Source organism: Aythya fuligula, chromosome 3 (genome assembly GCF_009819795.1).
Source record: "Aythya fuligula isolate bAytFul2 chromosome 3, bAytFul2.pri, whole genome shotgun sequence".
Taxonomy (NCBI): Eukaryota; Metazoa; Chordata; class Aves; order Anseriformes; family Anatidae; genus Aythya; species Aythya fuligula.
In genome coordinates, this window is record NC_045561.1 from 118624866 (window position 1) to 118652129 (window position 27264).

Consider the following 27264-nt stretch of genomic DNA (forward strand, 5'->3'; position numbering starts at 1 on the left):
CCACCCCAGGCCATGGAAGAGACCAGAGAGAAGTTTGGGGCATGGGGGTGCTTGCTTTGGGGCTGCTGTTTGCTTTCAGTGCCCTTTGGGTTTTGTTTTTTTTGCTTTGAGGGTTTTTTTCTTGAGTCACCCGCTGCACGTGAGGAGTGGGGCACGGCCTGAGCACAGCCCTGGCCCCGTATGCACAGAACCCGAGGCTGGTCACTGCCAGCAGCTACAGAGAGCAGGCAGAGAGGGACACAGGGCAGAAGCAGCCAGAGCTTCTGACGGCTGTAGAAATACCATGACCTTTTTTTGGACCCTAAAAGTTTGGAACACAGGTGGGTTCATCACAGCCACCACGGAGCTAAAAGCGCTTTGACAATCCAAAACAATTTCTGACCAGTTTGTTTTCCTACCACGTTCTTCCCCCGTTTGCTATCTGTGTCTCCTTCCAAATATTCATTTGTTACAACAACGGGCAAACAAACCTCCCAGGGTACATACAGAAACTCGTTAGTTGTATGTCTGATATCCCAGGACTTGCTTTAAGTGTGACTATCTAAACACACCATTATACAACGATCCCAAAGCAAACACTCAAAATCACTTCTAACAAAGGCCAAAGAAATTAAAAAAAATAAAAACAAGCTGAGAAAAAAAATGATTTCATCAGCAAGCAGTTTGCATATACCTTTGCCCTTAAAAGAAGGCCGTGCTGCACGCTGCTAGCACAGCTCCAGCACCGAGCCCTTCCCGCGTTCAGGATAAAACACTCAGTGACCAAACCTCAAAACCTTGCTGCTTTTTCTCCATCCCTCTATTTGTAGAGTCGCCTAAGCACGGAGTTGCAGCGGTTGCAAGTAAAGAACAGGCCCGGAGAGCACCTGGATCTCAGCGTGGGTTACGACCCATGGAAGTTGCACCAAAGCCGATGGTTTCAGCGGGGCTCTCAGGAGGACTGCACGCTCTTTGTTCTCCGGAGCACATTACTGGAAGCATTCAGGTTCCATGGGAAAACATTGCTTGTGACTCACCTTCATTTGCATTTTACTTCGTCAAACAATAGCAATTATGTGCTTGAGCTCGTTCTGCCATTCAAATCCTGAGGCCGCCAGCCCTCCCCACCCAGCGGCCCAGGCGCTGCTTTACCTGCTGACCCCGCACGGCCTCGCGGCGCGGACCCTCCTCAACCGCTCGCTTCCAGCCTTGTCACGCCGGGTGCCAAAACAAATCGACAGCAGGAAATTAAGGAAATATCGATTGGAAGCTACTCACACTGCTGGTCCTAGAGTAAAGGACCTCAGGAGGTCCTGGGGACAGGGGCAGGCAGCGGGGGCGCCCCTACATCGCAGGAGCGGCTTCCAGCGACAGACCCGACCCGCGCCCTGAAGCGGAACTGCACCGTCACCACGACTGCTTAAAAAGAAAGCTCAAAGCCATTTTTGCACCCCAAAATCGCTGCTTTTTTTTGCCAGGGCCAGAAGTGGCTCAGCCAGGCCCAGCCCTCTCTCTCTCCTTCGGTCGCTCTCCACCTGCGCGCGGCGGCGCTGGAGGGCAAGGGCCCTGCTCCCCGCGGGGAGGCTGCGATGACTTAGGGATTCTCGCCGAGGAGCCACGGGGAGTATTTATAGCACCTCTGGACGGGGTAACGAAACCATTCACACACGCACCCCGTCGCACCAGAAGCTTAGCTGCTGTTTTGGCAGGAAGTACGGCATCGAAGCGACTCGAAGTCAAATGTTAAGCAGAGCCCCCCAGCAAGCACCCGAACCGTCACCCCGCAGCGTGCTCAACCCGCTCCTGAAAGGTATGAAGATGAAATAAAGGCACGCAGGTTGCTAACGTGGAGTAGGAACACACATCACATCTGCGTTTACACACACAGACAAGCCTTTGCTTTACAGAACCGGACGCCTCCCCCCACCACACACCCTTTACGCACACGGACGGGCTCCAATAGTCCCCGAGAGCCATCCCCAGCACTGCCCGCAGCCACCCGTGCTGCAGCACCTCTGACGTGCTGCGCTATCTCCGGCTCTTGGTGGAGCTCTGGGTAAACACAGAAGCAGGAATCAGAGCTAACCAGCTCCTAAGGTGGTTTCTCTCCTTTTTTTTTTTTTTCTTTTTGATATAAGGAGAGGTTCAGCCAATGAGCCAGGCGCCTTCAATGTCACCTGCTGTGTACACAAGCGATTTGGAAACGGCGTTTCCTCGTTGCTCCGGGTCAAAGACTCATCCAGGTTCTTTCCTCAACGCCTCCTCTTGGGCTGCAAAACCCACCCAGCTGCTGCAGCAGGGGCCAGGTTATCACAGCAGTCACCTCCACGGGCTGCGTGGCCCTCCTGGGCCGCCGGTATTCCTGCTACTGCCGCAGGGAAAACCTGAGAGCGTTTGAGAAAACCCAATTTCAGGCAGATTGCTGGATTGGCGTGAGGATGCCAACGACGACTGGGCAGGTGTTTGAGCTCTCTGCAAAAGCCGAGGATTTTTCCCTCGTGGCTGCATTTGAAGGTGTTTATGTCCAGTCTCCATTTCGCTTGGCACTGCTTGCCCACACACACACACCTTCCCACCTCGTCTCCTCACTAAGCCATTGCAGACAAATAACCACATGAAGGCGGCTTCAGTGTAAGGTGAAATAACAGCACCACGTGGAAAACCCACTTGTGCCCCCAAACCTGCCAAATTCCCCTGTGAAGACGGAAGCCTGACACCCTCTGACCCAGCCACCCACCTCGAGCGGTGCCTGCTGCTGCCACACCTCGACGTTCGGCTCAAAATTTGGGAAAGAAAACTTGCCTTTTAGTGTATAAGCACTACAGTTTATCCACTCCAGAAATGCCCACTGCTCCAGCTCGGTCCAAGCACTCGGAGACGCTCTCAGCCTCGTGCACGTTTGCTGCTAAACCTGGCGATGCTCTGCCGGAAACCTCAAAACCTGCCCAGCGATGAACCCTGGGAGCTCATTATTAAAATCACTGGTCCCCAAAACGCCAGCCCTCTGGAGCAAGAACCACCTATATATTTTTTTATATATATATATCTCCACCTGCTGCCTCCTGAAGCCAGATGTTGGCTGTTTGTAACTCTGCGAGCGGCCAGGAGCCTTCGAGCACCCTCCGACAGCGACCAACGCCGCGTGCCCCACGGCACAACTCGCCCAGCAGCACAGAACCACGGCAGCAAAAACAAACACAGCCGCCAGGAGCCCAGGCACGGGATGGTAAAAGCTGGCATTAAGCAACCTTCACTGCCCCCATCCCCCCCCGACCAGCAGAACCACGAGCTGAAGCCCCAGCAGCTCTCAGGGCACTGCCCCCTGGCACTTCGCTGCCCTCCAAGCCCGAACAGATTCCCTTTGGCTTCAGGTTACCAAGGTCCTTGCTTGCGAGCCCCTGTTTTACGTCTCAAGTTCTGAGCTATGATTTTTAGGGTGACGCTGGGGCACTGAGGAGGAAGCACAAGGCGTGTGCTCACTGGCACAGCGTTCTCCCACCCTTGGTCAACACCTGCACGGCCAGGCGTTTCAGGGATTTCCATCAGCCACAAAAAGCCGAGATCCAACCCATTTTTTTCCCCCCTTGACGTGCGGCTGGTGCCCGCACACGTTAGTTACACCACAAGGCACGGCGGAAGCCTTAATTCCCTTAAATCGCCACCAAAGCCCGTCGCAGAGAGGGTTTGAGGCTTGGCACCCGAGCTGCAAAACGAGGCGGCGGCGGGGAGGGGGAAAAAAATAAATAAATAAAATGTGGGGAGCCACAGAGAGAGGGTGGGGGGGGTGAGGCAGCAGGGACTGGGGCTGGAGCTGGGGAGGGGACATGGGGGGGAGATCCAGCCCATGGGGACACGGCTGGGGGTGGAAGGGGGGTGACAGGGGGACATGGGGACAGGGGGATGTGGAGACTGGGGAGATTTTGGGGTGAGAGGGACCTGGGGATATGGGGACAGGGGGACACGGGGACCTGGGGATGTGGAGACTGGGGAGATTTTGGGGTGAGAGGGACCTGGGGATATGGGGACAGGGGGACACGGGGACCTGGGGATGTGGAGACTGGGGAGATTTTGGGGTCAGAGGGACACAGGGATATTTTGGGGTCAGGGGGGCACGGGGATGTGGAGACTGGGGACCTGGGATACAGGGACAGGGGGACACGGGGACATTTTGGGGCCAGGGGGACCTGGGGATATGGAGACTGGGGACATGGGGACCTGGGGATATAGGGACAGGGGGACATGGGATATTTTAGGGCCAGGTGGACCTGGCGATATGGGGCCAGGGGGACCTGGGGATATGGGGCCAGGGGACACGAGGATATTTTGGGGTCAGGGGGACACAGGGATATGGCGACCGGGGATGTAGGGCCAGGGGGCCAAGGGGACATGGGGACATTTTGTGGGGGGTGTCCGGCGGGCACTGACCGATGGTGGAGATGAAGGTGGTGTTAAAGGCATCGTCGGAGAAGCGGAAGAGCACGCAGGTCTTGCCGACGCCCGAGTCGCCGATGAGCAGCAGCTTGAAGAGCAGGTCGTACGTTTTCTTCGCCATGGGGAGGCGCAGGCGGCCCCCGCCGCCCCCACCGCCACCACCACCACCACCACCGCCGCCCGCTGCAGGCCCCTCGCCGCCCTCAGCACCGGGCCCGGACGAGGAGGATGAAGAGAAGGAGGAGGAGGAGGAGGAGGAGGAGGAAGGAGGAGGCCGAAGAGGAGGAGGAAGGAGGAGGAGGAGGAGGGGGGGGGAGGAGGAGGCCCACAAAATGGCTGCCCCGCCGCGCTCCCCGCGCCGCCGCGGGCCTCGGCTGCTCCTCAGCGGGACGCAGCGGCGGAGCCCGGCCTCATAACCCCGGCCCCGCTCGCTTCAGCCCCGCTTGGGCTCCGGCTTGGGCTCGGTTTGGGCCCGGCCCGGCCGTGCCCCGGCGCTCCCGGCTCGGTAACGGCGGAGGCCGCCAGGAGGAGGGGGAGGGGGGGGGGGAGGCGGTGGCACTGAGGGGAGGAGGCGGCGCGCACGCGGTGACGTCATCGCGCACAGGCGGGCCCGCGGCGACGTCGCGCGGAGGGGTGAAACGCTGAAGTCCCGCCCTCTCGCTCCGTTCCGCTGCGCTGATTGGGTGCGGCCGCTGTCTGTTTGTCTCCGGGGGGGTGACGTCGCGCGGGGAGCCCCTAGGGAGGGGGAGGGGCTGCGGCCGTGAGGTGATCGCGGGGCTCGGCCCCCTCACGGCTCCCCCATCCCGCGCAGTTTGTGCCTCTTTTTAATAAAAATTAACCAATAAAGGTTGCTTTTCGGTGCTTTGCTGGGTGTCCCGCCGTGGGAGGGGCCGTCCTTGAGGTCGCCTCCTCCACACGGGGGTTAACCCGTAGGTCTAACAGCACACCCACCCCCAGCCGTTACACCACATATTTTGTTGTCCCTCAATTTTAGGACATTTTCCGGACATTTTATGAATCCCAAACAGCTTCTGGGCCGTGCCCACCTCCCCAAGGAGCTCATCCCATCTCTCCATGAGCCTCCCCTCAGTGACAAACCCCAGCCCGAGCTTCCCCTGACTCAGCTTTAAGCCCTTCCCTCCTCTCCTGCCACCCGTCACCGCGTAATTCACCCAATTCCAAAGATTCAGTAGAAAAAAAATGTGAATTGTGCCTCAAAAGTAGCCTCTCTTCACTGTCAGAGAGGCAAATTGGAACAATTACAAAACATTTTTACCTCTTCCCTATGTACAAGCCCACCTCACAAGTCTTTATTGAAAATGTCTCCTAGATATGAATGAAAAATATTTTCTTATAAATGAAAAAAATGAGTATTTAAACCTTGGCAGGTAAATATTTAGGTCATGGAATAAATGTAACTGCCTCACCCTCTGTAAAATATTTGTCTGAAACTGAAATGTTTGGGGGGGAAATGCCGGTGCCAATGGACAGCTCCACGGTGCAGAGACCACCACAGGTTGCCAATGGGGTCTGCAGTCCCCAAAAGATTCATCAGCACAGACACATCACTAGAGGTTTTCATAGATTTTTGTAATAAATGTTGGTCCTAGAGAGCTTCATCTGCAATGGAGTCCAAAGAAACTTATATTTTAGGCTCCTGGAGAGGAAGTAACAGGAAATCTTGCATATTGCTCTAAAAACCAGGAGGATTTTTTGCCTGGGTTTTGCCCTGAGTCCCACAGAAGATGCCCTGCCGAGGCCAAGGACACAGCCGTGCCCTGCGGTCCTGCTCCAGAGGCCGTCCCCACAAAGCTGCACATTTGGGACGTCCAGTGAGGTGCCCAGCAGTTCTCACAGCCCTCCCCACCACATCTTCCCAAGGATCTTCCTTCCTGGTGTCAGGAGGGCACCGATCCCCTGTGCCGAGGGCTAATTAGGACTCAATTAGGAGGAAGAGAGGCAGCGAGGACCCGCGGGCCCCTCCTTGGCTGAACTGCTGGGGTTGCAACACCAGGCTGAAGATGCATGCCCTTCAGATCTTGCAGCGGGGAGGGAAAAAGTGAATCACGAGCCCGTTGTGCAACAGTGTTTGAGTTTGGGGAGGTTTGCTCCAGGAGAGCTGCAACGCGCTGGGTTTGCTGGTTACTCAAAGCCTCTCACAAAGCAGGGCCCGGCCCTGGGTGTACGCAGGGCTGGGAAAGGTTTTTGTCATCTGGGAGGCATCCCCAGCCCCACGGCCTCAGCAAACAGCTTTGTTTTTTGGCAGGCAGGGCAGGGACGTGACCTGGACCCGCGCTGCTCTGCCCCAGGCATGGGTTGGGCTGGCAGAGGGGGGAGCTGGCTCCTGGCCCCGCTCCTCACCCCAGGGGACGAGCTCTGGGAGCCCTCTGGGACAGGCTCCACGGCCCCACAGTCGCCTGCAGCTCCCACCATTTCGGGAACTGCTGGGACCCGAAACCTCGGCAAGGACGGGGTCCCTTATGGGGCTGGTGGTACGGCCCTAGATGTTCAGCACGTTGTCTGGGAGGGACAGGAGAGGAGCTGAAAGGACTCTGCATGCTGCTCTTCTCAGAGGTTGCTGCAGCACAGCTGTGCTGCTGAGCACCCCGGGCCCTGAGCACCAAACTCCAGCCTGTGGGTGCCAGGAACCCCTGGCAATAAATACCAAACTATGATATGATAAATATCAAACTATGGGAACTGGTCAAGGGTCTCAAAATAAATCAGTGTTGAACTATACCTAGGAGCTGGTCGAATGTTTTGAGACACTCTTGTGTTGCAAAATGTAAGAAATGAAAGGAGTGAGCTTTATCAGCAAAATGAATTCCTGGGAAGAGAAAGTAAAAGTGATACAAAGTCCAGGAGGGTCCCCACACTGCTTTTCTTTTGCAAGCACTTGCAGGCGTTGCATGAGGGTTCAGTGGCCTTCCCAGCCACCCTTCAGCCTTCGGGGGATCTGAGCAGCAAGACATGAGCAAGCCTCCTAAAAGCGCAGCCTGGAGGATGGGTCAGCATCTGGAGAGGCTCCTACCACAGCTTCTGGCAGGGCTGTGGGTTCTCCAGCTCGGTTTTTGCTTCCCTGCCTCTTCCTACATCTGTCCCCCAGCCCAGCTGGAGTGCAAAGCCAGGGACTAAGAGGAACAAGAAAGGCAGCTCCACGCCTCGGAAGCAGGGCCCGTCTCTTCCCAGATCCTGTCCTTGCCGCCACCCTGGCATCGAGAGCAGAAGTACAGAAATACTTCATCAGCACTTGAAGGCGGCAGGAAGGTCACGCAGAGCCCAGCCAGCCTTCAGCAGAGGGGCTCGGCGTGCCAGGGACGTATTTAGCCCCGCGTGCTCGCAGCTCGGCCGCCGGCGCTCGGCATGGGAGGCTCGGCCAGGCTCAGCCCTGCGGCAGGCAGCAAGGAGCTTTCTGCCCTCTTGTCTGCCCACACATGGGGCCCTTCCCCAAACTGAAGGCTTCGGGGTCTTGTTTCTCAGCGCCCCGACCTGTTCCAGGCATTCTCCCCCTTTCTGCTGCCCAAGCTCCTGCCCTCTCCTCGCAGCACCGCTCGCCTGCGGTGGTGCTGGGTCACGATCCCGCGCTGCCCGCGAGCGGAGGAGAAAGGCCGGCATTGTTGTCAGCAGTGCTTTGCAGAGCCAGTCACCGCCTTGTTTTCGGGGCTTTTCACCAGGGAGGGGAGCAGCGAGGAGAACAAGGGGCTGCGCGGCGCTGGGGTCGGTGCCATGAGGGGCAGCTCGTGAGGAAAAAGCTCTGCGGGAGCACGGTAACATTTAAAAACATTTAATCATCGCTCACCCAAACAGGAGGATAGTTAAAAGGAGGATGTTAGCCCCCGGGGCAGTGTAGAGAAGCCCCCCAGCCCTGCAGCTGGAGGTTTGTTCTGTTTGAAGGGACGTTTGGGTGGGTTTGGGGAAGGCTGGGAACTCCTCGCTGCGTATTCAGCGCTGTCAAACCAGAGCTCTGCCTCCTTAAATTACATCTTGCCAGCAGATTATTAAATCCTTTAATCTCTGAGCATCGACGCTGATCTGGTTGCCTTACAGACATTGCTCACACCACATCTGTTGAAACCCCGTTCCCAGATAAACGCCCAGCGCCTCCCACCTGGCTGCCAGCACTCCCTCAGCCCCTCTCTCCGCTCCCCCTGGGTGACAGCAGAGATGGGAAGAGGGACGTGGGGCACAGCCCGGGCTCTTTGCTTGCTTTTCCTGCAGGAATCCCACTGGGACAAGGCCACTGAGAGTGGTCTCGGTGCGAATCGGGGCAGAGCTGAGACCCTTTTTACCCCGTGTCCCGGTGATTTTCCATCTGGGGGGTCCTGGTGGAGCCCAACGGGGCCACCCCCGAGGGCTTTCTCCTCTGAGCACACCCGAGGCCAAGAAACCCCACTCTGCAGGGGTTTTGCAGCTCATTTCCCCTTCCCCAGCTCCTCACCCCGCTGCCGTGAGCATCTGGGGTCACGCTGGGACCGGGCGCTTGCCTTTAATGCGCCTGCGGGCTGGAAGGGGCTGGAGCTCGGCGCTCCAAGTTGGCTCCCTCACCGAAGCCGCCGTCTAATTATAGCAGAGTCAGCTGCCAGCAAACTGATCCGGCCTAAATCCAGGCTCCGGTTAAGCCGCACTTGCCCCTCCGACTGCCCCCATCCCTTGGGATATGGGGTAAATCTACCCCAACAATCCCCTCGTGGCCCCCCGGGGTGGGCTGCGGGAGCCCTGCTCTCCCTGCCCGGCCTCGCTGCCTGCTGGTGCCCTGCTGCAGTGGGAAAAATCCCCCAAAAGAAGTGATCTCAGCCCAACGGGGTGGGCTGGTGCACCAGGAGCCCACCCCACAGCCCCAGAGGCTGGCGGAGGAGATCCAGGGGCAGAAATTCATGGGAGCTCAGCCTGGGAGCTCGGTGGGATGCCCTTGGGCTGCCAGGAGCATGGGGAGGTCTCGGGGTTGCTCTTTCAGCAGCTTCTGCACCTTGCCCGCGGGGCGAGGGGCGTTTATGGCACAGTCAGAAGGACTTGGCAGTAACCCGAGACTCATGCCCCAGGTACCTTGTGCAGAAACGGCGTGGACAGACAGCATCTGACACCCGGCCGGGAGCTGCCCCCTGTCCTCTGCGGGACAAGGACAGCAGGCGGGGCTGGGCTGCTGCCCACATGAGATTTGGGATCCCAGGATCCCCCCCCAGCTCCCCCCGCAGAGGGCTGAGGCCACCCCAGGGACCTCGCTGGCTGCAGAGGGTGCTCTTGGTGCCTGGGAGCGCCGCCGGGGCAGCGGGAAAATTCTCCGATTTTCCCACTTATTTCTCCAGATTATTTTCCGGCCACGTCCCTGGTGGGGCTCTGCGGGGCACTGGGGGGCCTCAGGGGCCATAAAAGCACCAGGGGGGGAGGGAACCAAAGGGAAACCCTCCCTAGAGCCCTGGCCAGGATGGGGCAGAGTGGGGACAGGCAGGGGTGAGCGTGGTGTCCAGGGGTGCCCGCAGTGTCCTGGGGGTGCCGAGGTGGCTGTGGTGTCCCTGGGGTGACCATGACGTCCCAAATGTGTCCTAGAGATGACAGAGGTGTCCTGGGGCTGGCCGTGGTACCCAAACCCAGCCAGATTTCTCAGGGCTGGGAACACCCCAGCAGCAGCAATGATGCCCCGTGGGTGGCTGCGGTGTCCCAGGGTGGCCGTGACACATTGGGGACACTTTTATGACACAAGGGAATGGTCTCAAGGAGCACCAGGACAGGTCTAGGGGGGACATCCAGCAGATTTTCTTCATGGAGAGGGTGGCGAGGCCCAGGGCAGCAGTGAAGTCCCCGTCCCTGGAGGCATTTGAGTGATCTCCCCGTCCTCACCCCAAGCCCCGAGCCCTTTCCATGGGTTTTTTTCCCCATTTTTAGTCTGAGGAGGGGGAGTGAGAGCGGCTGTGGTGGAGCTCAGGGTGAAATCACCCCAGGAGGGCCCTGTCCCCATTGCCTTGGGGACAACCCCGAGCACGGCCACCAGCCGGCCTCCTGCTGACACCTGCGGGCGAGCGAGTGTCCCTGCATGTCACCCTGTCCCTTAATGTCACCCTGCCCCTTAATGTCACCCTGCCCCTTGATGTCACCCTGTCCCTCTGTGTCACCCTGTCCCTTAATGTCACCCTGTCCCTGCGTGTCACCCTGTCCCTCTGTGTCACCCTGTCCCCGTGTCCCCTTCCTAAACACCACTCCCTCCCGCATGTCGCCCTCCCACACGTCCCCACAGCCTTGGGGACACCTTGGGGACACTGGAGACCAGGCTCCCTGCCCCATGGCACAGGGGACACGCAGCCTGTGCCACCCTATAGGGCTGACCCCGCCTGGCTGCTGTGCCCCCAGGGGTGGACCCCTGCCCCGGGCCTGGTGTGGGACGGTGACATCCCAGTGTTGTCCCCATCCATGTCCCTATTACTGTCCCCAGAGCCCATGGCGGTGCCACTGAGCCAGGAGCTGCTGGGGGTTGAGACGAGGGGGCTGGAGCTGGTGGGCAGCGGGGGGGGGACCCCAACCCAGGGGCACCCCAGACCCCAGCTACCGCCCCCTCCACCTCCCCAGCATCCCCTCCATCCCTCAACCCCCCCTGCAACCCCAAAACCATCTCCCCATCCCCATCCCTCCCTCCACCCCCTCCCCACTCCCTGCTGTGCCCCCCCAGCCCCTCCAGTCCCCCCCCATCCCTGCTCCTTCCCCTCTCCCCCACCTCCAAGCCCCCCCCCCCCCCGGGGACCGTCCCCCTCCCCAGGAATTGGGGTGGCACCGGGCAGCCCTACAGGGCAGCAAATGCCCTCATTAGCTAATTAGGGGATAAGCTCTGCTTCCGGCCCCATTAACCTCCAGCACGGTTCAGCCCCCACCCAGCCGCTGACCTGGGGGGGCCGGGACCAAGGGGGTCGCTGTGGGGTGTGGGGGGAGCGCAGTGACCCCGGGTAGAGGGTGAGGGTCCCTGCAGGGGCTGGGGGGCCTCCCACAGCCCCGTCCTGCATCTCCTGTCCCTAATCCTGCTCCTTGTGTCCCATGCCCTGCATCCCACATCCCAGTCCCATACCCTGCACCCCATACCCAGCACCTCATCCCAATCCTGCGCCACGTCCTGCATCCCATGTCCTACATAATGTGCCCTGCAACCTGCATCCCATATCCTGAATCACGTCCCACACCCCCTACACCTTGGATCCTAGTCCTGCATCCCACGACCTGCATCCCGTAACCCAAATCCTGCACCTGGCATCCTGCATCCCAGTCCTACATTCTGCATCCCACATCGGGTACCCAGCATCCTGCATCCCACAGCCTGCACCCCATATCCCGAATCCCGCACCTTGCATCCCAGTCCTACTTCTTGCATCTCACACCAGGAACCCTGCACCCCACATCACATCCCAATCCTGCATCCCATACCCCAAATCCTGCATCATGCCCTGCACCCCACAACCCACATCCCATACCCTGCACCCCGCATCACATTCCCAGCACCCTGCATCCCAATCTAACACCATGCCTGCATCCTATACCCTGAATCCTGCACCCCACATCAGGCACACTGAGCCCAAATCCCAATCCCGCATCCCACTCCCAATTCATGTCCCACATCCCAATCCTGCATCCCAATCTTGAACCCAGTCCTGCATCCCAATCCTGAGTCATGTCCCACATCCCAATCCTGGATTTCATCCCAGGTCCCAATCCTGCATCCCAGTCCTGAATCCCATTCTACATCCCACTTCTACATCCCAATCCTGAGTCATGCCCCGTATCCCAATCCTGAATCTTATCCTGCATCCCAATCCTGAGTCATGTCCCACATCCCAATCCCAAATTCTGTCCAGCATCCCAATTCTGCATCCCAATCCCAAATCCCATCCTGCATCCCAATCCTGATTTATGTCCCACATCCCAATCCCGAATCCTGTCCTGCATCCCAATCCCAAATCTTGTCCCACATCCCACTCCTGCATCCCAATCCTGAGTCATACCCCACATCCTGATCCCAAATTTCATCCCACATCCCAATCCTGTATCCCAGTCCTGAATCCCACCCTACATCCCACTTCTACATCCCAATCCTGAGTCATGCCCCGTATCCCAATCCTGAATCTTAACCTGCATCCCAATCCTGAGTCATGTCCCACATCCCAATCCCAAATTCTGTCCAGCATCCCAATTCTGCATCCCAATCCCAAATCCCATCCTACATCCCAATCCTGATTTATGTCCCACATCCCTATCCCGAATCCTGTCCTGCATCCCAATCTCAAATCTTGTCCCACATCCCACTCCTGCATCCAATCCTGAGTCATGTCCCACATTCCAATCCCAAATTCTGTCCTGCATCCCACTCCTGCATCCAAATCCTGAGTCATGCCCCATGTCCCCATCCTAAATCATGTCCTGCATCCCAATCCCAAATTCTGTCCCACATCCTAATCCTGCATCCCAGTCCCAAATCCCATCCTACATCCCACTCCTGCATTGGAATCCTGAGTCACATCCCACATTGCGATCCCAAATCCCATCCTGCATCCCAATCCCACATCCCAGTCCTGAATCCCATCCCACATCCCAATTCTGCATCCAATCCTGAGTCATGCCCCTCATCCCAATCCTGAATCCTGTCCTGCATCCCAATCCCAAATTCCATCCCACATCCCACTCCTGCATCCCAATCCCAAATCCCATCCTGCATCCCAATCCTGAGTCATGCCTCACATCCCAGTCCTGAATCCTGTCCTGCATCCCAGTCCCAAATCTTGTCCCACATCCCACTCCTGCATCCCAATCCTGAGTCATACCTCACATCCTGATCCCAAATTTCATCCCACATCCCAATCCTGCATCCCAGTCCCAAATCCTGATCCCAAATCCCACTCCTGCATCCCAATCCTGAGTCATGCCCCACATCCTGATCCCGAATCCTGTCCTGCATCCCAATCCTGCATCCCAATCCCAAATCCCATCCCACATCCCAATCCTGCATCCCAATCCTGAGTCATGTCCCACATCCCAATCCCAAATTCTGTCCTGCATCCCAATTCTGCATCCCAATCCTGAATCCCATCCCACATCCCAATCCTGATTTATGCCCCACATCCCAATCCCAAATCCCATCCTGCATCCCACTCCTGCATCCAACCCTGAGTCATGCCCTGCATCCCGATCCCGCATCCCATCCCGCATCCAGTCCTGAGTCATGCCCCACGTCCCCATCCTAAATCCCGTCCTGCATCCCGATCCCAAATTCCATCCCGCATCCCATCCTGCACCCCACTCCTGAGTCACGCCCCGCATCCCGACCCCAAATCCCACCCCCCCATCCCATCCCCTCCCCTCCCCCATCCCCCATCCCACCCCCCAAATCCCCCAAATCCCCCAAATCCCCCTTTTCCCCCCCATTCCCCCCCTCCCCTCCCCGCAGGGCGTCCCCCCCCCAGCGCGCCCCCGCACCTGCGCGCCCCCGCTCCCGCTCCGCCAATGAGCCGCGCGCCCTCCCCCTTCCCCCCCCCATCCCCTCCCCCTTCCCCTCCCCATCCCCTCCCCCTTTTTTCCCTTCCCTTCCCCACCTCCCGGCCCCGCCCGGCCCCGCGCCGCCGCCGCCGCCGCCGCCGCCGCCGCCCCTCGCCCGCCCCCGGCCCCGGGGCCGCGGCTGGCAGCGGCTGGGGCGGGCAGCGGCGGGGCTGAACGGGGCCAAACGGGGCCAAACGGGGCTGAACGCCACCAAACGGGGCCCAACGGGGCCGAACGGGGCCGAACGCGGACAAACGGGGCCGAACGGGAGCTGAACGGGACCGAACGGCACCGAACGGGGCTGAACGCAGCCAAACGGGGCCAAACGTCACCAAACGGGGCTGAACGCGGCCAAACGGGGCTGAACGCGGCCGAACGGGGCTGAACGGGGCCGAACGGGGCCGAACGGGGCGCCATGGCCGGCAGGACCCGCGGTGGTGGCGGCGGTGGTGGCGGTGGTGGCGGCGGTGGCGGCGAGGCGCTGCGGGTGGTGGCGCGGTGCCGTCCGCTGAGCCGCCGGGAGGAGGCTGCGGGCTGCGAGCGCATCGTGGAGCTGGAGCCCGGCTTGGGCCGCGTGAGCATCCGCAACCCGCGCGCGGCGCCCGGCGAGCCGCCCAAGACCTTCACGTTCGACGCCGTCTACGACGCCGGGGCGCGGCAGGCCGAGCTGTACGACGAGAGCGTGCGGCCGCTGGTGGACGCGGTGCTGCGGGGCTTCAACGGCACCGTGCTGGCCTACGGGCAGACGGGCACCGGTAAGACCTACACCATGCAGGGCTCGTGGGCCGAGCCGGAGAAGCGCGGCGTCATCCCCAGCGCCTTCGAGCACATCTTCACGCACATCTCGCGCTCGCAGAACCAGCAGTACCTGGTGCGCGCCTCCTACCTGGAGATCTACCAGGAGGAGATCCGCGACCTGCTGGCCAAGGACCCCGGCAAGAAGCTGGAGCTGAAGGAGAGCCCCGAGACGGGGGTGTACATCAAGGACCTCTCCTCCTTCGTCACCAAGAACGTCAAGGAGATCGAGCACGTGATGAACCTGGGCAGCCAGGCGCGCGCCGTGGGCAGCACCAACATGAACGAGTACAGCTCGCGCTCCCACGCCATCTTCCTCATCACCGTGGAGTGCAGCGAGACGGGGCCGGACGGCGAGGAGCACATCCGCGTGGGCAAGCTCAACCTGGTGGACCTGGCCGGCAGCGAGCGCCAGGGCAAAATGGGAGCCCACGGCGAGCGCCCCAAGGAGGCCTCCAAGATCAACCTCTCCCTCTCCGCCCTGGGCAACGTCATCTCCGCTCTCGTGGACGGCCGCAGCACGCACATCCCCTACAGGGACTCCAAGCTCACCCGCCTGCTGCAGGACTCCCTGGGGGGCAACGCCAAGACCATCATGGTGGCCACCCTGGGCCCGGCCTCGCACAGCTACGACGAGAGCCTCTCCACCCTCAGGTTCGCCAACAGGGCCAAGAACATCAAGAACAAGCCCCGGGTGAACGAGGACCCCAAGGACACGTTGCTGCGGGAGTTTCAGGAGGAGATCGTCCGGCTGAAGGCCCAGCTGGAGAAGCGCGGCATGTTGGGCAAGAAGAGGAGAAGGAGCAGCCGGAGGAAGAAGGCGGTGGACGGAGAAAGCGCCACGGAGAACGAAGGGGAGGACGAGAACGAGGACGGCCTGGAGAAGAACATGGAGAACTACCTGAAGGAGCAGAAGGAGAGGCTGGAGGAGGAGAAGGCCGCCATCCAGGACGACCACAGCCTGGTGAGCGAGGAGAAGCAGAAGCTGTTGGAGGAGAAGGAGAAGATGATAGAGGACCTGCGGAAGGAGCAGGAGGCCACGGAGCTGCTGGCCACCAAGTACAAGGTACGGGGTCGCCACGTGGGGGGCGCGCGTGAGCGGTGCTGGGCTGCGGCCGGCGTTGCTTGTGGGCATTTGTGGGGTGTCCAAGTTGGGTGTCCCAAGCTGGGTGTCCAAGCTGGGTGTCCCAAGCTGGGTGTCCCAAGTTGGGTGTCCAAGTTGGGTGTCCAAGTTGGGTGTCCCAAGCTGTGTGTCCATTCTGGGTGTCCAAGCTGGGTTCCCCAGCAATGTGCCCAAACTGGGTGCCCAAGCGAGGTGCCCAAGGGGACCCCGATGCCCCTGGGGCGGTGGTGGGCAGGGGTTGCCCTCAGGCACGGACCCCCATGGGACCATTTTGTGGGTGCTGCTGGGGGCGCGGGGCCACCCGTCCGGGCCCGCTGGTGGCACGAGCGCGCCGTGCTCCGCGCCGACCCTCGGCACAACAAAGCAGCTCGTGGCGGGTGGGGGAGATGCTGCAGATCCGTACCCACCACCCTGAGGTGGCCCCAGGAACGTGCCCAGGGCTGGGGCTGGGGCTCTGCCAGCTTGGGGATGCTCAGGGATTTAGGGCTGAGCGTGAAAGGGGTGGCAGCAGCCCCAGCCCAGCCCCGTGGCCGTGCTGCAGCGCCGGCAGCACCCCTGGGTCCCCCTCCTGCTCCTGCTCCCGGCCCTGCCGTGGTGCTGCCGGCACCACTGGCCCTGTCTCAGCCTCTCGGGGCTGCTGCGGGCCCCGCCTGGGTGCAGGGATGGGATGAAGGCAGCCCCTGGATGCGGGTGCCGAGGCTGGGAAGGAGCCTGGGTGCTGAGCCACGGCACCACCGCCCTGTGTCAACAGCGTCACGCCTGGCTGGGGATCCGGGGGATTTGGGGAGGGGCTGTCCCCGTTGTCCCCGTGCCACCCCTGTGCCCAGCTCAGCGCCTGCTGCAACCCCAGCGCTCGGTGCTGAGCCCTCGGGGCTGCTTGTGGCAGGTTCCCGGGGTGGCTTTGATGTCTGCTCCTCCACGACCTGTGGGACACGGGTGTGCTGGGGGGCTCACAGGAGCCGGGGGGAGCCCCTTCCCTTGTTCCCTGCTGGGGCAGAGCTCTGGGCAGGTGCTGGGCTCCCCGTTACACCCCGGTGCCAGAGGGGTCCCTGCCATGCAGGGACAGGCACCCCGGTGTCACCGGGGGCACACGGCCGTGCGCATGGGTGTGTGACATGGCCAGCACTGCCCGGTCACCTGCAGGGCACGGGGACCCACGGGCTCACACAGGGGGGGTCAGAGCTTTTAGGGCCATCCTGGCGCTGGCCGTGGCCCTCTCGGGGCTGGGGGCTCACGGGGCTGGGTGCCGGGCACGGGGGCTGCGTCCTGCAGCGGTGCCGTGCCGCAGGCTCCCTCTGGCAGCCTCCCCGTGGTGTCTCCTTGTCCGGCGTGGTGCAGTGGGGTCTGGCTCGGGGCCACGGCGTGCCCTGTAATTGCTGAGTAACGAGGCAGGGCCTGAGGCCAGGATGATGCTGCAGCCCCTTCGGTGGCCTCCGCAGCCTCCAGCCTGGGGTGGGGGGGGGGGACCCAATTCAGCATCACCCCGCGGGGGAAAAACCGTCCCTGGCTGGCAGCGGAGGGGCAGAGCCTCCTGCGGTGCCCTCCCCGATGGGCTCGGGGGGGGTTTCCTGGTTTCAGTGGTGTGGAAAGATGCAGTGGGCAGCACGGCACAGCCCCTCGTGGGCGCTTTGTCCCCGCAGCTGCAGCGGGGTTGGCACAAAGGCAGCCCCTGTGCTTTGGGGGTGGGGGGGGACACTGGCACACGTGGGAGCGAGCACGGGGCACGCAGGGCACCCTGCCCACCCGTGGGCGACGCAGCCAGCCTCTCCCCTCCCCAGGTTTTGGGGTCAGGGAAGCAGTTGCCAGCACGGATGAGCCAAGGGCTTGAGCCACGGGGGGGGGTGTCAGAGCCACGCAGCACGTGGGGAGGTGCGGGTGCCCCGCGGCGAGCTCAGGTGCTGCAAATTTGAGCAATAACAGGGAAATTCCCACATATAAAGCAGGGCACATCCACCAGGTGAATCCTGCAGCCACGGGGCAGTGGGGTCAGCACTGCGATCCCACTCAGGGCATGGAGTTATCCGGGGGCAGGAGCAGGCTGCAGCGAGAGGCTTAGAGTTCAGCCGTATTAAGGAAGAGTCCTCCCTGCTGCAGTAAATAAACACTTTGGGGACACAGCACCGGGACTGAAACACCCTTTTGTGCAGCAGCAGCAGGGAATAAACCCTGGCAGGGGGGACAGGAGCACCCCTGGCAGCAAGGACCTGCGATGCGTCGTGCCTGGTCCCAGTCTCTCCACCCCGGGGGCTCCCCAGCGTCCCCGTGGCGCGGTGTCGGGTGCCGCAGGAGCCCGTGCAATGCTGGGAAATGAAAAAAATAGGGAAAAAAAACAGGGATTGAGCGGTCCTGCCCCAGAAACCTGTGTGCCCGGGGAGATGCCGGTCCCCTTCGCGCGGCGTCACCGCCCTCGTGCCTCGCAGTTGCTTGGAGACGGCGGCGAGGGGGGTCCCCGGGGGCCGGGGGGGCGCAGCCTTTGTCACGGCCGCTCACACGAGTGTGCAAATGTTGTGCGGGGGGGTAAACGGGAGGGCACGCGTGCACAAGCGCCGGCACACGTGGGTGTGTGTAGGAGAGTGTGCAAAGGGTGTGTGTGTGTGTGCACAGCGTGGTGATGGGGAGCCCCTGGCCCTGGGGAGGTGATGGGAAGCACAACTGGGATGGGATGGGATGGGATAAATGGGATGGGATAAATGGAATGGGATGGGATGGGATAGATGGGATGGAAGGGGATGGGGTGGGGTTGAAGGGATAGGATGGGATGGGATGGGGATATGGGATGGGATGGGGTGAGGTGAGGTGGGATGGGATGGATGGAATAGGATGGCATGGATGGGGTGGGGTGGGTTTGGAGGGTTAGGATGGGATGGGATGGACAGAATAGGATGGGATGGGTTGGGTGGGTTTGGAGGGATGGGGTGTGTGGGATGGGGTAGGATAGGATGGAAGGGATAAGATGGGATGGAGTGGATGGGATGGATAGGGTTTGGGGGTCAGGATGAGACTATCCCAAGGGAAACGGAGCTGGATGCCCAGCTCTGTGCCTGGAGCGGGGAGCTCGGATCCTGCCCCGGGACCCGCAGCACCCCCGTGTTTCCAGCAGCTCCGAGCACTGCAGGACCCAAACTGTGCTCGTGGTGCTCGGCTCAACCCGGCCAGCACATCCACAGCACCCCAGGGCTCGCAGCTGGGCAGAAGGAAGCGGGATTGAAGCAGCCCTGGCCTCGTGCCCGTCCCCTCCCCGTGTCCCTGCATCCCGTGGACGGGCACCGCTGCGGCTGGGCACCCTGGGGATGGGTGCCAGGGGTGCCGAGCTCCTTCCCCAGGGTGCTCGGGCTGCAGGTGGCCCAGTTTTGTTTAACGAGGGTCAGCCCAATTAGCAGCACGTGGCAGGGCAGGTCACGGAGCCACGAAATGCCATGGGTTGGAGGAGTCCGCGCAGCACCACCCCAAAACCAGACCCTACATCTGAGAGCATTGTCCCAGCACTGCTCGAACCCCGGCTGCTCCGTGCCGTGCCCATGTCCCTGGGGAGCCCACCCCTGGGTGCAGAACCTCTCCCCAACCCCCCCGACCCTCCCCTGTCCCAGCTCCGTGCCGTCCCCTCGGGTCCTGGCGCTGTCCCCGGAGCACAAAGCTCAGCCCCTCCCGGAGATCCGCTGACCCCCACCCCATTTTGTGCCCCCCCAGGCCATGGAGAGCAAGCTGCTGATCGGCGGCAGGACCATCATGGACCACACCAACGAGCAGCAGAAGATGCTGGAGCTGAAGCGGCAGGAGATCGCCGAGCAGGTACCGCAGGACCCGTGTGGGGACCGGCCCTGGGGCTGTGGGGGCACCGTGCCCATGAAGGGGGGGGGTTTGGGGCCGTGCCCGAGCCAGCCCTCAGCCTCTCTCCCCCCCTCCCCGGCCGCAGAAACGCCGCGAGAGGGAGATGCAGCAGGAGATGGTGCTGCGGGACGAGGAGACCATGGAGCTGCGGGAGACGTACACGTCGCTGCAGCAGGAGGTGGAGATCAAAACCAAGAAGCTGAAGAAGGTGAGAAACCTTCGGGGGGGGGGGACACCCAGCCGTGCCCTCGGTCCTTATCTCAAGGGGGGTGCATCCTATAGCCACCCTGCCCTGTCTGTGTCCCCCCCCCGGGACCTGCTGGCCTGGAGGAGGCTCTGAGCATGGTCCCTGGGGGGGAATCACTGTGCCAGGGGTTGGGGGCTGATGGTGTCCCCCCCCCAACCCAGCTGTACGCCAAGCTGCAGGCGGTGAAGGCGGAGATCCAGGACCAGCACGACGAGTACATCCGCGTGCGGCAGGACCTGGAGGAGGCGCAGAACGAGCAGACGCGGGAGCTGAAGCTCAAGTAGGTGGCCCCAAGCCCATGGGGGGCACAGAACACAGCCCCCCCCACTAGCAGCAGCAGTTTGGGTGTGCACGGTGACAGGACTGGGTGTCACGGGCACCCCTGGGTGCCACCCCCCTGCGCTCCACTCGTGCCCCCGGGTGGGTGCAACGAGGTGCAGGGGCCCCCGGTTCCCTCCCGAGCACCTCGGAAGCACAGGTCCAGCCCCCAGCACCCCCGGTGGGTCTGTTTTCACTGCAAGCAATTATTTGATTCAATATCTTAAAATAACAGCCCAGACACGTATAAATATTTTAGCGTTTTCATGATGAAATATTCAGGGTTTTACTCCGAGCAGAATCTCATTTCAGTTTTACCACCCGGCCTTTTGAAGGTGATTAAAACATTTTAAGAGCCTGCAGACTCGCGTCGGCGATTCATCTACTCGGAACGGCCTTGTGCAGCTTCCCAATTTACCCCAAAACCAATGTGGGAAAACAAAAATTCCCTCTGGGGTCAATTGGATGCAGTTTCAGCCTGCATCTCGCCTGGGGAAGCTTCGCTGCTGTGACAGCGTGGCCGCTTCGGCTTCCCATCCTCTGAAGGGATTTTCAAAATGAATTAAGGCTTTAAAAAAAAAAAAAAAGGAAAAAAAAAAAAAAAAGCGACAAGAATAATCCGGGGCTGAGAGGAAATGCTCTTAGCGGGGCTGGCGGGACGCCGGCAGGGGGCTGTAATCCCGACCTGCCCCACAGCCGGGGGGGTGCAGGGGGCAGCGAGTGCTGCGAGAGGGCCCGAGGGTTGGGCAGAGGGGTTGGGGGGGGGGAGCAGCTGGCTCCTGGGTGGGTTTGGGGAGCCCCCGGGGGGTTTCTGGTGCATCCATAAGCTGCAGGAGCTCAGCAGTGGGGGCTGCGCTGCAGACTGCGTGTTGCAAACTGCACGGTGCAGGCTGCTTTGCACATTGTGCACTGCAAGCTGCACGGTGCAAACTGCACGGTGCAGACTGCTTTGCAAATTGCATGTTGCAAACTGTGTGTTGCAAGTTGAACCTTGCAGACTGCACTCAACATGGGCATTGCAAATCGTGCGTTGCAGGCTGCACGTTGCAAACTGCGTGTTGCAGGCTGCCTTGCAAACTGTGCATCACAACCTGCATCGCAACCTGCACATTGCAGGCTGCCTTGCAAATCTGTGCTGCCAACTGCACGTTGCAGACCGTGCGTTGCAAACTGCACATTGCAGGCTTCCTTGTAAATGGTGCATTGCAAATTGCACGATGCAATCTGCACATCACGGGCTGCATTGCAAATGGTGCGTTGCAAACTGCACATTGCAGACTGTGCATTGCAGACCGTGCCTGGGGACCCGCAGGGGAGCAGGCGGTGGGGTTTTGGCCCCGAGGCAGCGCTCAGAGCTGACGATGTTTCCTCCACTCCTCTCTGAATGACAGTCTTCCTCTGCCCTTTCTCTCCTGCCTCGCCCACCCCTGCTGGATCCAACCCTGGCGGACCCTCTCTGCCCCCCTGTGCCCCCCGTGTCCTCCCCTGCCCTGCTCCCCTTGCTCCCCATCTCTGCTCTCCCTCCTGTCCCCGTAACCCCTTCCTCTCCTTCTCCTCCTGCCCTGTGCCTCGTGCAGGTACCTGATCATCGAGAACTTCATCCCTCCGGAGGAGAAGAACAAGATCGTCAACCGCCTCTACTTCGACTGCGAGGAGGACCAGTGGAAGTTCCAGCCGCTGGTGCCGGCCGGCGGGTGCGTGCGGCTCCCCGCCAGCTGGGGCGAGGAGCGGGGGTGAGCTGGGCCCGGCGGTGCCACCGCTGTGGGTCGGGGACACGGGGACACGACGGAGGCGCCGCGGGTGGGAGCCTCCCCTCCGCCCGCTGGGGTCCGTCCTGCGCTCGGGGCCGTGCCCGGCGCGGTTCTGGCAGCGTTTGTGCTGTGTGAGGGACCCTCCTCGCCTGGTTTCCCTTTTCAGAAGCAGCAGCCAGATGAAGAAGAGGCCCACGTCTGCCGTGGGGTACAAGAGGCCCATCAGCCAGTACGCCCGCGTGGCCATGGCCATGGGCTCGCATCCGCGCTACCGGGTAAGGGGGGAAACGGGGGGCGAAGGGGGGAGAGGGCATCCATGGGTGGGTGGGGGGATGGATGGATGGATAAAGGGATGGGTGGATGGGTGGATGGGTTGAAAAATTGGGTGTGTCAGTGGATGGATGGGTGGATGGATGGGTGGATGGATGGATGGATGGATGGAGCAATGGATGGATAGGAGGAGAGAGGGAGGGAGGAAAGGAGAGATGGATGGAGAGATGGACAGATGGATGGATGGATGAAGGGAAGGAAGGAAGGAAGGATGGAATGGCACTGGGATAGATGGACAGAGAGACAGACCTATGTAGAAGTGGACGGATGGAGGGATGAATGGAAAGAATTGCACTGACAGATGAATGGAAAGACGTTCAATGAGATGGATGGATTTTAGTGAGATGGATCAATGGACAGATGGAGAAAATAACATTAGGATGAGGTGGTGGCTAGTAAGAACTGTATTGGAGTGGATGGATGGATGGACAGACAGACGGATGGCTGGCTGACAGCTCCAGACACCTGGAGAGAGGATGGAGTAAATAAGACTTGATGACGTGAGGTACTTGAGAGCTCCCAGCTTTGAGAGCCTTGGCCCCAGTTTTCTGGGTCGGTGGCCGTGCCTGTCAGCCAGTCCTTGAGCTCCTGGCTCACTGCCTCTGCTGGCTCCTGCCACTAGGGCACAGCAGCAGCCAGGAGAGGGTCCCTGTTCCCCGTGGGCATTCAAGTTTGCTCAGCAATTCGGACCTCCCCGAGGTGCTGCCTCGCTGCTTTGCCACGCGGTGACTCCCTGCGTTGTCTCTCCCTCCTCCCTGTCCTGCTGCAGGCTGAGAACATCATGTTCTTGGAGCTGGACGTCTCCCCTCCGGCCGTGTTCGAGTTTGAGCGGAGCAGGGACCCGGCCGAGCAGGACCCGAGGGCTCTGCACCTGGAGAGGCTGATGCACCTCGACAGCCTCCTGGAGAGGCCGGCGGCCTCCCGCGTGAGGAAATCCCGCTCCTGGTGAGTGCAGGGGATGCGCCGAGTGGGGCAGCACTGGCTGAGAGGGAGCTGCAAAGCCGAGGGCACGGGGCAGCCTGGAAATGTTTCCTGTCTCCTGTTGGAGGCAGGTTTTGGGGGGTCCAAGGGGAGCCCAACACCCAATCCACCTCCACCCTGCTGCCCCGCGGGGCTTCCTAGGCTCCCTGTTGCTTTGGGGCTTAAAACTAGCTGTGAATTGGTGGTGTGTAATAATATTTAACAATATTTTGTGATGGGTGTTAAATGAGTGCTAAATGGGAAGGCTCTGGGAGACCTCACAGTGGCCTGCCCGTGCCTGAAGGGGCTGCAGGAGAGACAGGGAGGGACTCTGTAAGGGGTGTAGGGACAGGACAAGGGGGAATGGGCTTTAAACTCAAAGAAGGCAGGGTTAGGTTAGACATTAGGAGGAAATCCTTCCCTCTGAGGGTGGTGAGGCCCTGGTGCAGGCTGCCCCAGGAGCTGGGGGTGCCCAAGGCCAGGCTGGATGGGGCTGGGGGCAGCCTGGGCTGGGGGCAGGGGTCGTGCCCATGGCAGGGGTGGCATCGGGGGGCTCTGAGGGCCCTGCCAGCCCGAACTATTCCAGGACTCTGTGAATCTATGAAAAAAATAGGATGATGACAGCAACACATCATCGCGCACACACCCCCAGGATGACCACAGTGCTGTCCAGCGCTGGGTGTCCTCGGGCGCTGCCCACATGGGAAATCGCAGAGAAAACAGCAGGGTCTGGGGGAGGAGACGGGGGAAGAGGAAGCAGAAGGGAGATGGTTTTCAGCTCGTGCCACCCCCTCCAGGTGCCAGACGCCGCGGTCGCTGCCGTCCTCCACCACGCACGTCGCCCTCGCCGCCGGGTCCCCGCGCGCCTCCACGACGCCGGCGCAGGAGTGACCGCCCCGAGCCCCTGCCCCGCGAGGACTGAGCCCGTCGGTGGCTGCCTCCAGCGCCGGGGCCAAGGAATGGCCCCGCCGGCAGCACCTCCACCGCCGGCAGCACCTCCACCGCTCCCCGTTCGTCTTTTGTCTTCAGCTACTTCGGTGTGCGCCTGTGTTTGTGTGAGACGCTCAGTGAGCAGCCCCCCCCCCGGGGCGATGGGAGCTGCCCCCTTCCTTTTTTCCTTCCTCCCCCTCACCCCCCCGCCTTCCCTAGTCTGGATCTGTCACTTTATTTATTTAACGTATTTATTTATGGAGTGGTTGGTGAGCAGAGTCAGGAGGCGCGGTGGCGCTGCGGGACGCCCGAGGCTGGCACCGCGCGGGTCCCTTCGCTGGGACGTGGGGCCCTGAGCCCCCTGAGCCCCCCACCCCACAGCCCCTGAAGGCTTTGGCACGGGGCAAGGCAGCTCCGGACCCTCCCTGCTGCGCTCACCAGATCCCACGGAGCTTGCCCTACGGTCTGTGCTGCGGCTCGTGGCAACGTCTGCAAGGTTTTGGAGACATCCCGGTGGCAGACCCTTACCCTGGGCTTGCTGGAGACCACGGGGGACTCACTGGTGGCAGTGACGATGTCTCGCTGACTTCTGCACGTGGCTGTCCCTCCACGCTGCCAGCTCCATCCACCACGAGGACCTGCGAGCTGCCCAAAGGGCCTCTGGAGGTGGCTGCCCCGGTCCTGCGTGGCCGTCTGACACCCGGCTTGCTCCAGGCCCTGACCGTGCACGTGTGTAGCTGCAGAGCAAGGACAGGAGGTGGGGAGCTCCGTCCCCTTCCACCCAAGGAGCCACGTAGTCTGAGGAGCAGTTATTGCCTGAGTGAAACCCACACTACAATTTCCATCTTTTCTGACAACGAAAGGCAACGCGGCACAAAATGGTGATGCCTGGAGGAGTGACCTCAGCACAGCTCTCCTCTGGGCTGGAAACGCTGCGCTGGGGGCTGGGGAACGCTTCTGGTCGCCCTGTGGGTGGTGGAGGGAGAGCTGATGGATGTGAGATGGGTAATGGGTGTGAGCAGCAAGCAGCAGGGCTCTTCTGCCCGGCACAGCAATCAGAAACCCATCCCAGGCAGCAGCACACGGCATTGCCAGGGTGTCACTCGGTGTCCCCAAATGGTTCAGCTTGGTGTGGAGGTGAACCCTCAGCTACAGCTGCTTGGGACCAAGTGCCACCTCTCGGGAGAGGCCCCACAGCCGCTCGGCCAGGCTGGGGTGCACGAACCTTCGTGCTCTTCCCCTGACCCATCCTCTGCTGTGGGGCCTTCTCCCGCTCCCCCGTGGCACTGTCCTGCTTTGTGTCAACTGCTCCGTGCTTCTGCTGCCATCCTCCCTTCTCCACCTGTGTCCCATGGAGCCCCTCAGGGGTCTTGGCCCCTCTCTGCCAGCCCGCAGGGTTGTTTTTGGGGAAGCTGAGAAGGGTGGCGAGTCCTGGCTCCTGCAGATGCCCGTGGTATTCAGAAGAGCCACACGATGCTGCGTGGGGCAGGGTGAAATGCCTGCTTTCTGCCTGAATACAAACTTGACCTGAAAGTTCGGATAGGAATTGAGCAGCAAAGGCTGCACCATTGGGTAGGGAAAAAAATCCCAGGGAGGGGAGCGAGCGCGTGGTGCTGCTGAGCGCAGGGCAGGGCGCACAAGGAAGGGGCTCTGGTGGTGGAGGATGGGTCCCTGGGTCCCTCCCGTGGCTGGTGGCGAGTTCTTCAGCCCGCCGACAGCACCGTGGCGGGGTGGAGAAGCAGTGGATGGAGCCCCAGCTCCACCTTCCATTTCCAGGATGGCCTCGGGGAGCACAAAGGTCGGGAAGCAGAGACCCAAGAAAGGAAGAAGCTGTCTGCACGGCATCCTGCGGGGATGTTTTCTCTTCCCTTCTTCCTTGCCTTCCAGCTGCCCCAAGTTCATATTCAGCCAGGTCGGTGGCTCCTTGAGACCCGAGGTGGGGAACCAGGGCACAGCAGGCGAGGTCGGGGGCTGCCGGCTCATTGCTGACCCCAACCATGGCACATCGTGAGGCCGGTGGGAAGCCTGAGGAGCATCTTCCTTGGGGGGCTGACCCGTGGGCTCCCCCTGCACCCCAGGGCCTCCCACGGCACCCACTGGGCCTCGGCAGGATGGGTCCGGTGGGACGGGGCTCACCGTGGGCTCTGCCCGGAGACCCCCAGCATCCCGGCGAGCTGGTGGCAGGGGCCAGCAACGTGTTGCCACCCACGGGCTCCATCACCTGGCCTGGCTTGGCTCCTGGCGTGGCTTCTGGAGCGTATCTGTCATGGGACAGTCCCCGTGTCCCCATCCAGGGCTGCCGGCCCCATGGCTGGTCGCCAAAACGCCTCCAGGCCGCGGGCCGTGGGCCGTGGACGCCGCTGCCCCTGCCTTGCAAGGCCGGGCCGGGCCGCTCGCAGCCTCCCTGCATCGCTGCAACAAGCTGGGGTGTATATTTGTACCGTTCCTTGTTCTTTGTACGTCGGTGCGTGTGTATTTACATAGGGATGTGTGTAGGCGTGTGTGGGTGCGCGCGTGTGTAGCCAAGGGATCTCTTCACCTTCGATGTGCGTGTGAGTACAGGGGCAAGTTCCAGAGGGGGGCAGTGGGCTGGGGTGGGGCCCTTTTTTTTTTTTTTTTTTTAATTTTAATTGGTTATTTAGTTATTTTCGGTTTCAGGTTTGGACTTTATTTTTTTGCAAGGGGTGGGCTGGGGTCTGTTTCGGATTGATTGACAAGGTGAGGGCCTTGATTAGGACCAAATTTTTGTGCCTGTTGCTATGGTGACCTATTTAGAAATCAAAAGTTTACTGTACGGTGGCCCATCCTTGTCACTCTATACATAATGAATATACGGGACATATTATAAATATATATATATTATACATACTGTATGGAGAGAGGTCACAGATCTCACACCCCCTCTGGCTTTGGATGGACACCTCTTCAATATTCTGTAATGTAGCTTTGACTCAGTGCTGGACGTGCTCAGAAGGCGCCGGCACTCCTCAAAAACTGGCAATGACACCAATAAAGGAATGAGCATCATCGCGCAGAGCCTCCCTCGCCTCCTTCAACGCGGTGCCTGG

At 60.9% G+C, this 27264-nt stretch overlaps 2 protein-coding genes across 3 annotated transcripts in view; one reads left to right on the forward strand and one right to left on the reverse strand.

Moving 5' to 3' along the window:
- RAB10 (RAB10, member RAS oncogene family) overlaps nt 1-4560 on the reverse strand; it is a 37671-nt gene extending 33111 nt beyond the window's left edge. The window contains exon 1 of the mRNA XM_032184126.1: nt 4405-4560. Coding sequence (XP_032040017.1) covers nt 4405-4531 — 127 coding nt within the window. The 5' untranslated portion in view covers nt 4532-4560. The remainder of the gene's footprint in view (nt 1-4404) is intronic.
- A 9533-nt stretch (nt 4561-14093) lies between these two features.
- On the forward strand, nt 14094-26778 carry KIF3C (kinesin family member 3C). 2 transcript variants are annotated; one of them, XM_032184064.1, is made up of 9 exons: nt 14094-14267; nt 14298-15775; nt 19520-19621; nt 19746-19868; nt 20069-20187; nt 21803-21958; nt 22143-22251; nt 23076-23251; nt 24064-26778. In XM_032184064.1, exons 2-9 carry the CDS (start codon nt 14330-14332, stop codon nt 24155-24157), a joined length of 2325 nt encoding a protein of 774 aa, XP_032039955.1. In that variant the 5' UTR covers nt 14094-14267; nt 14298-14329; the 3' UTR covers nt 24158-26778. The 2 variants fall into 2 exon arrangements, with proteins under 2 accessions (XP_032039955.1, XP_032039956.1); XM_032184065.1 differs by having other exon boundaries at nt 14094-15775; nt 21803-21919.
- Nucleotides 26779-27264: the final 486 nt, after the last annotated feature.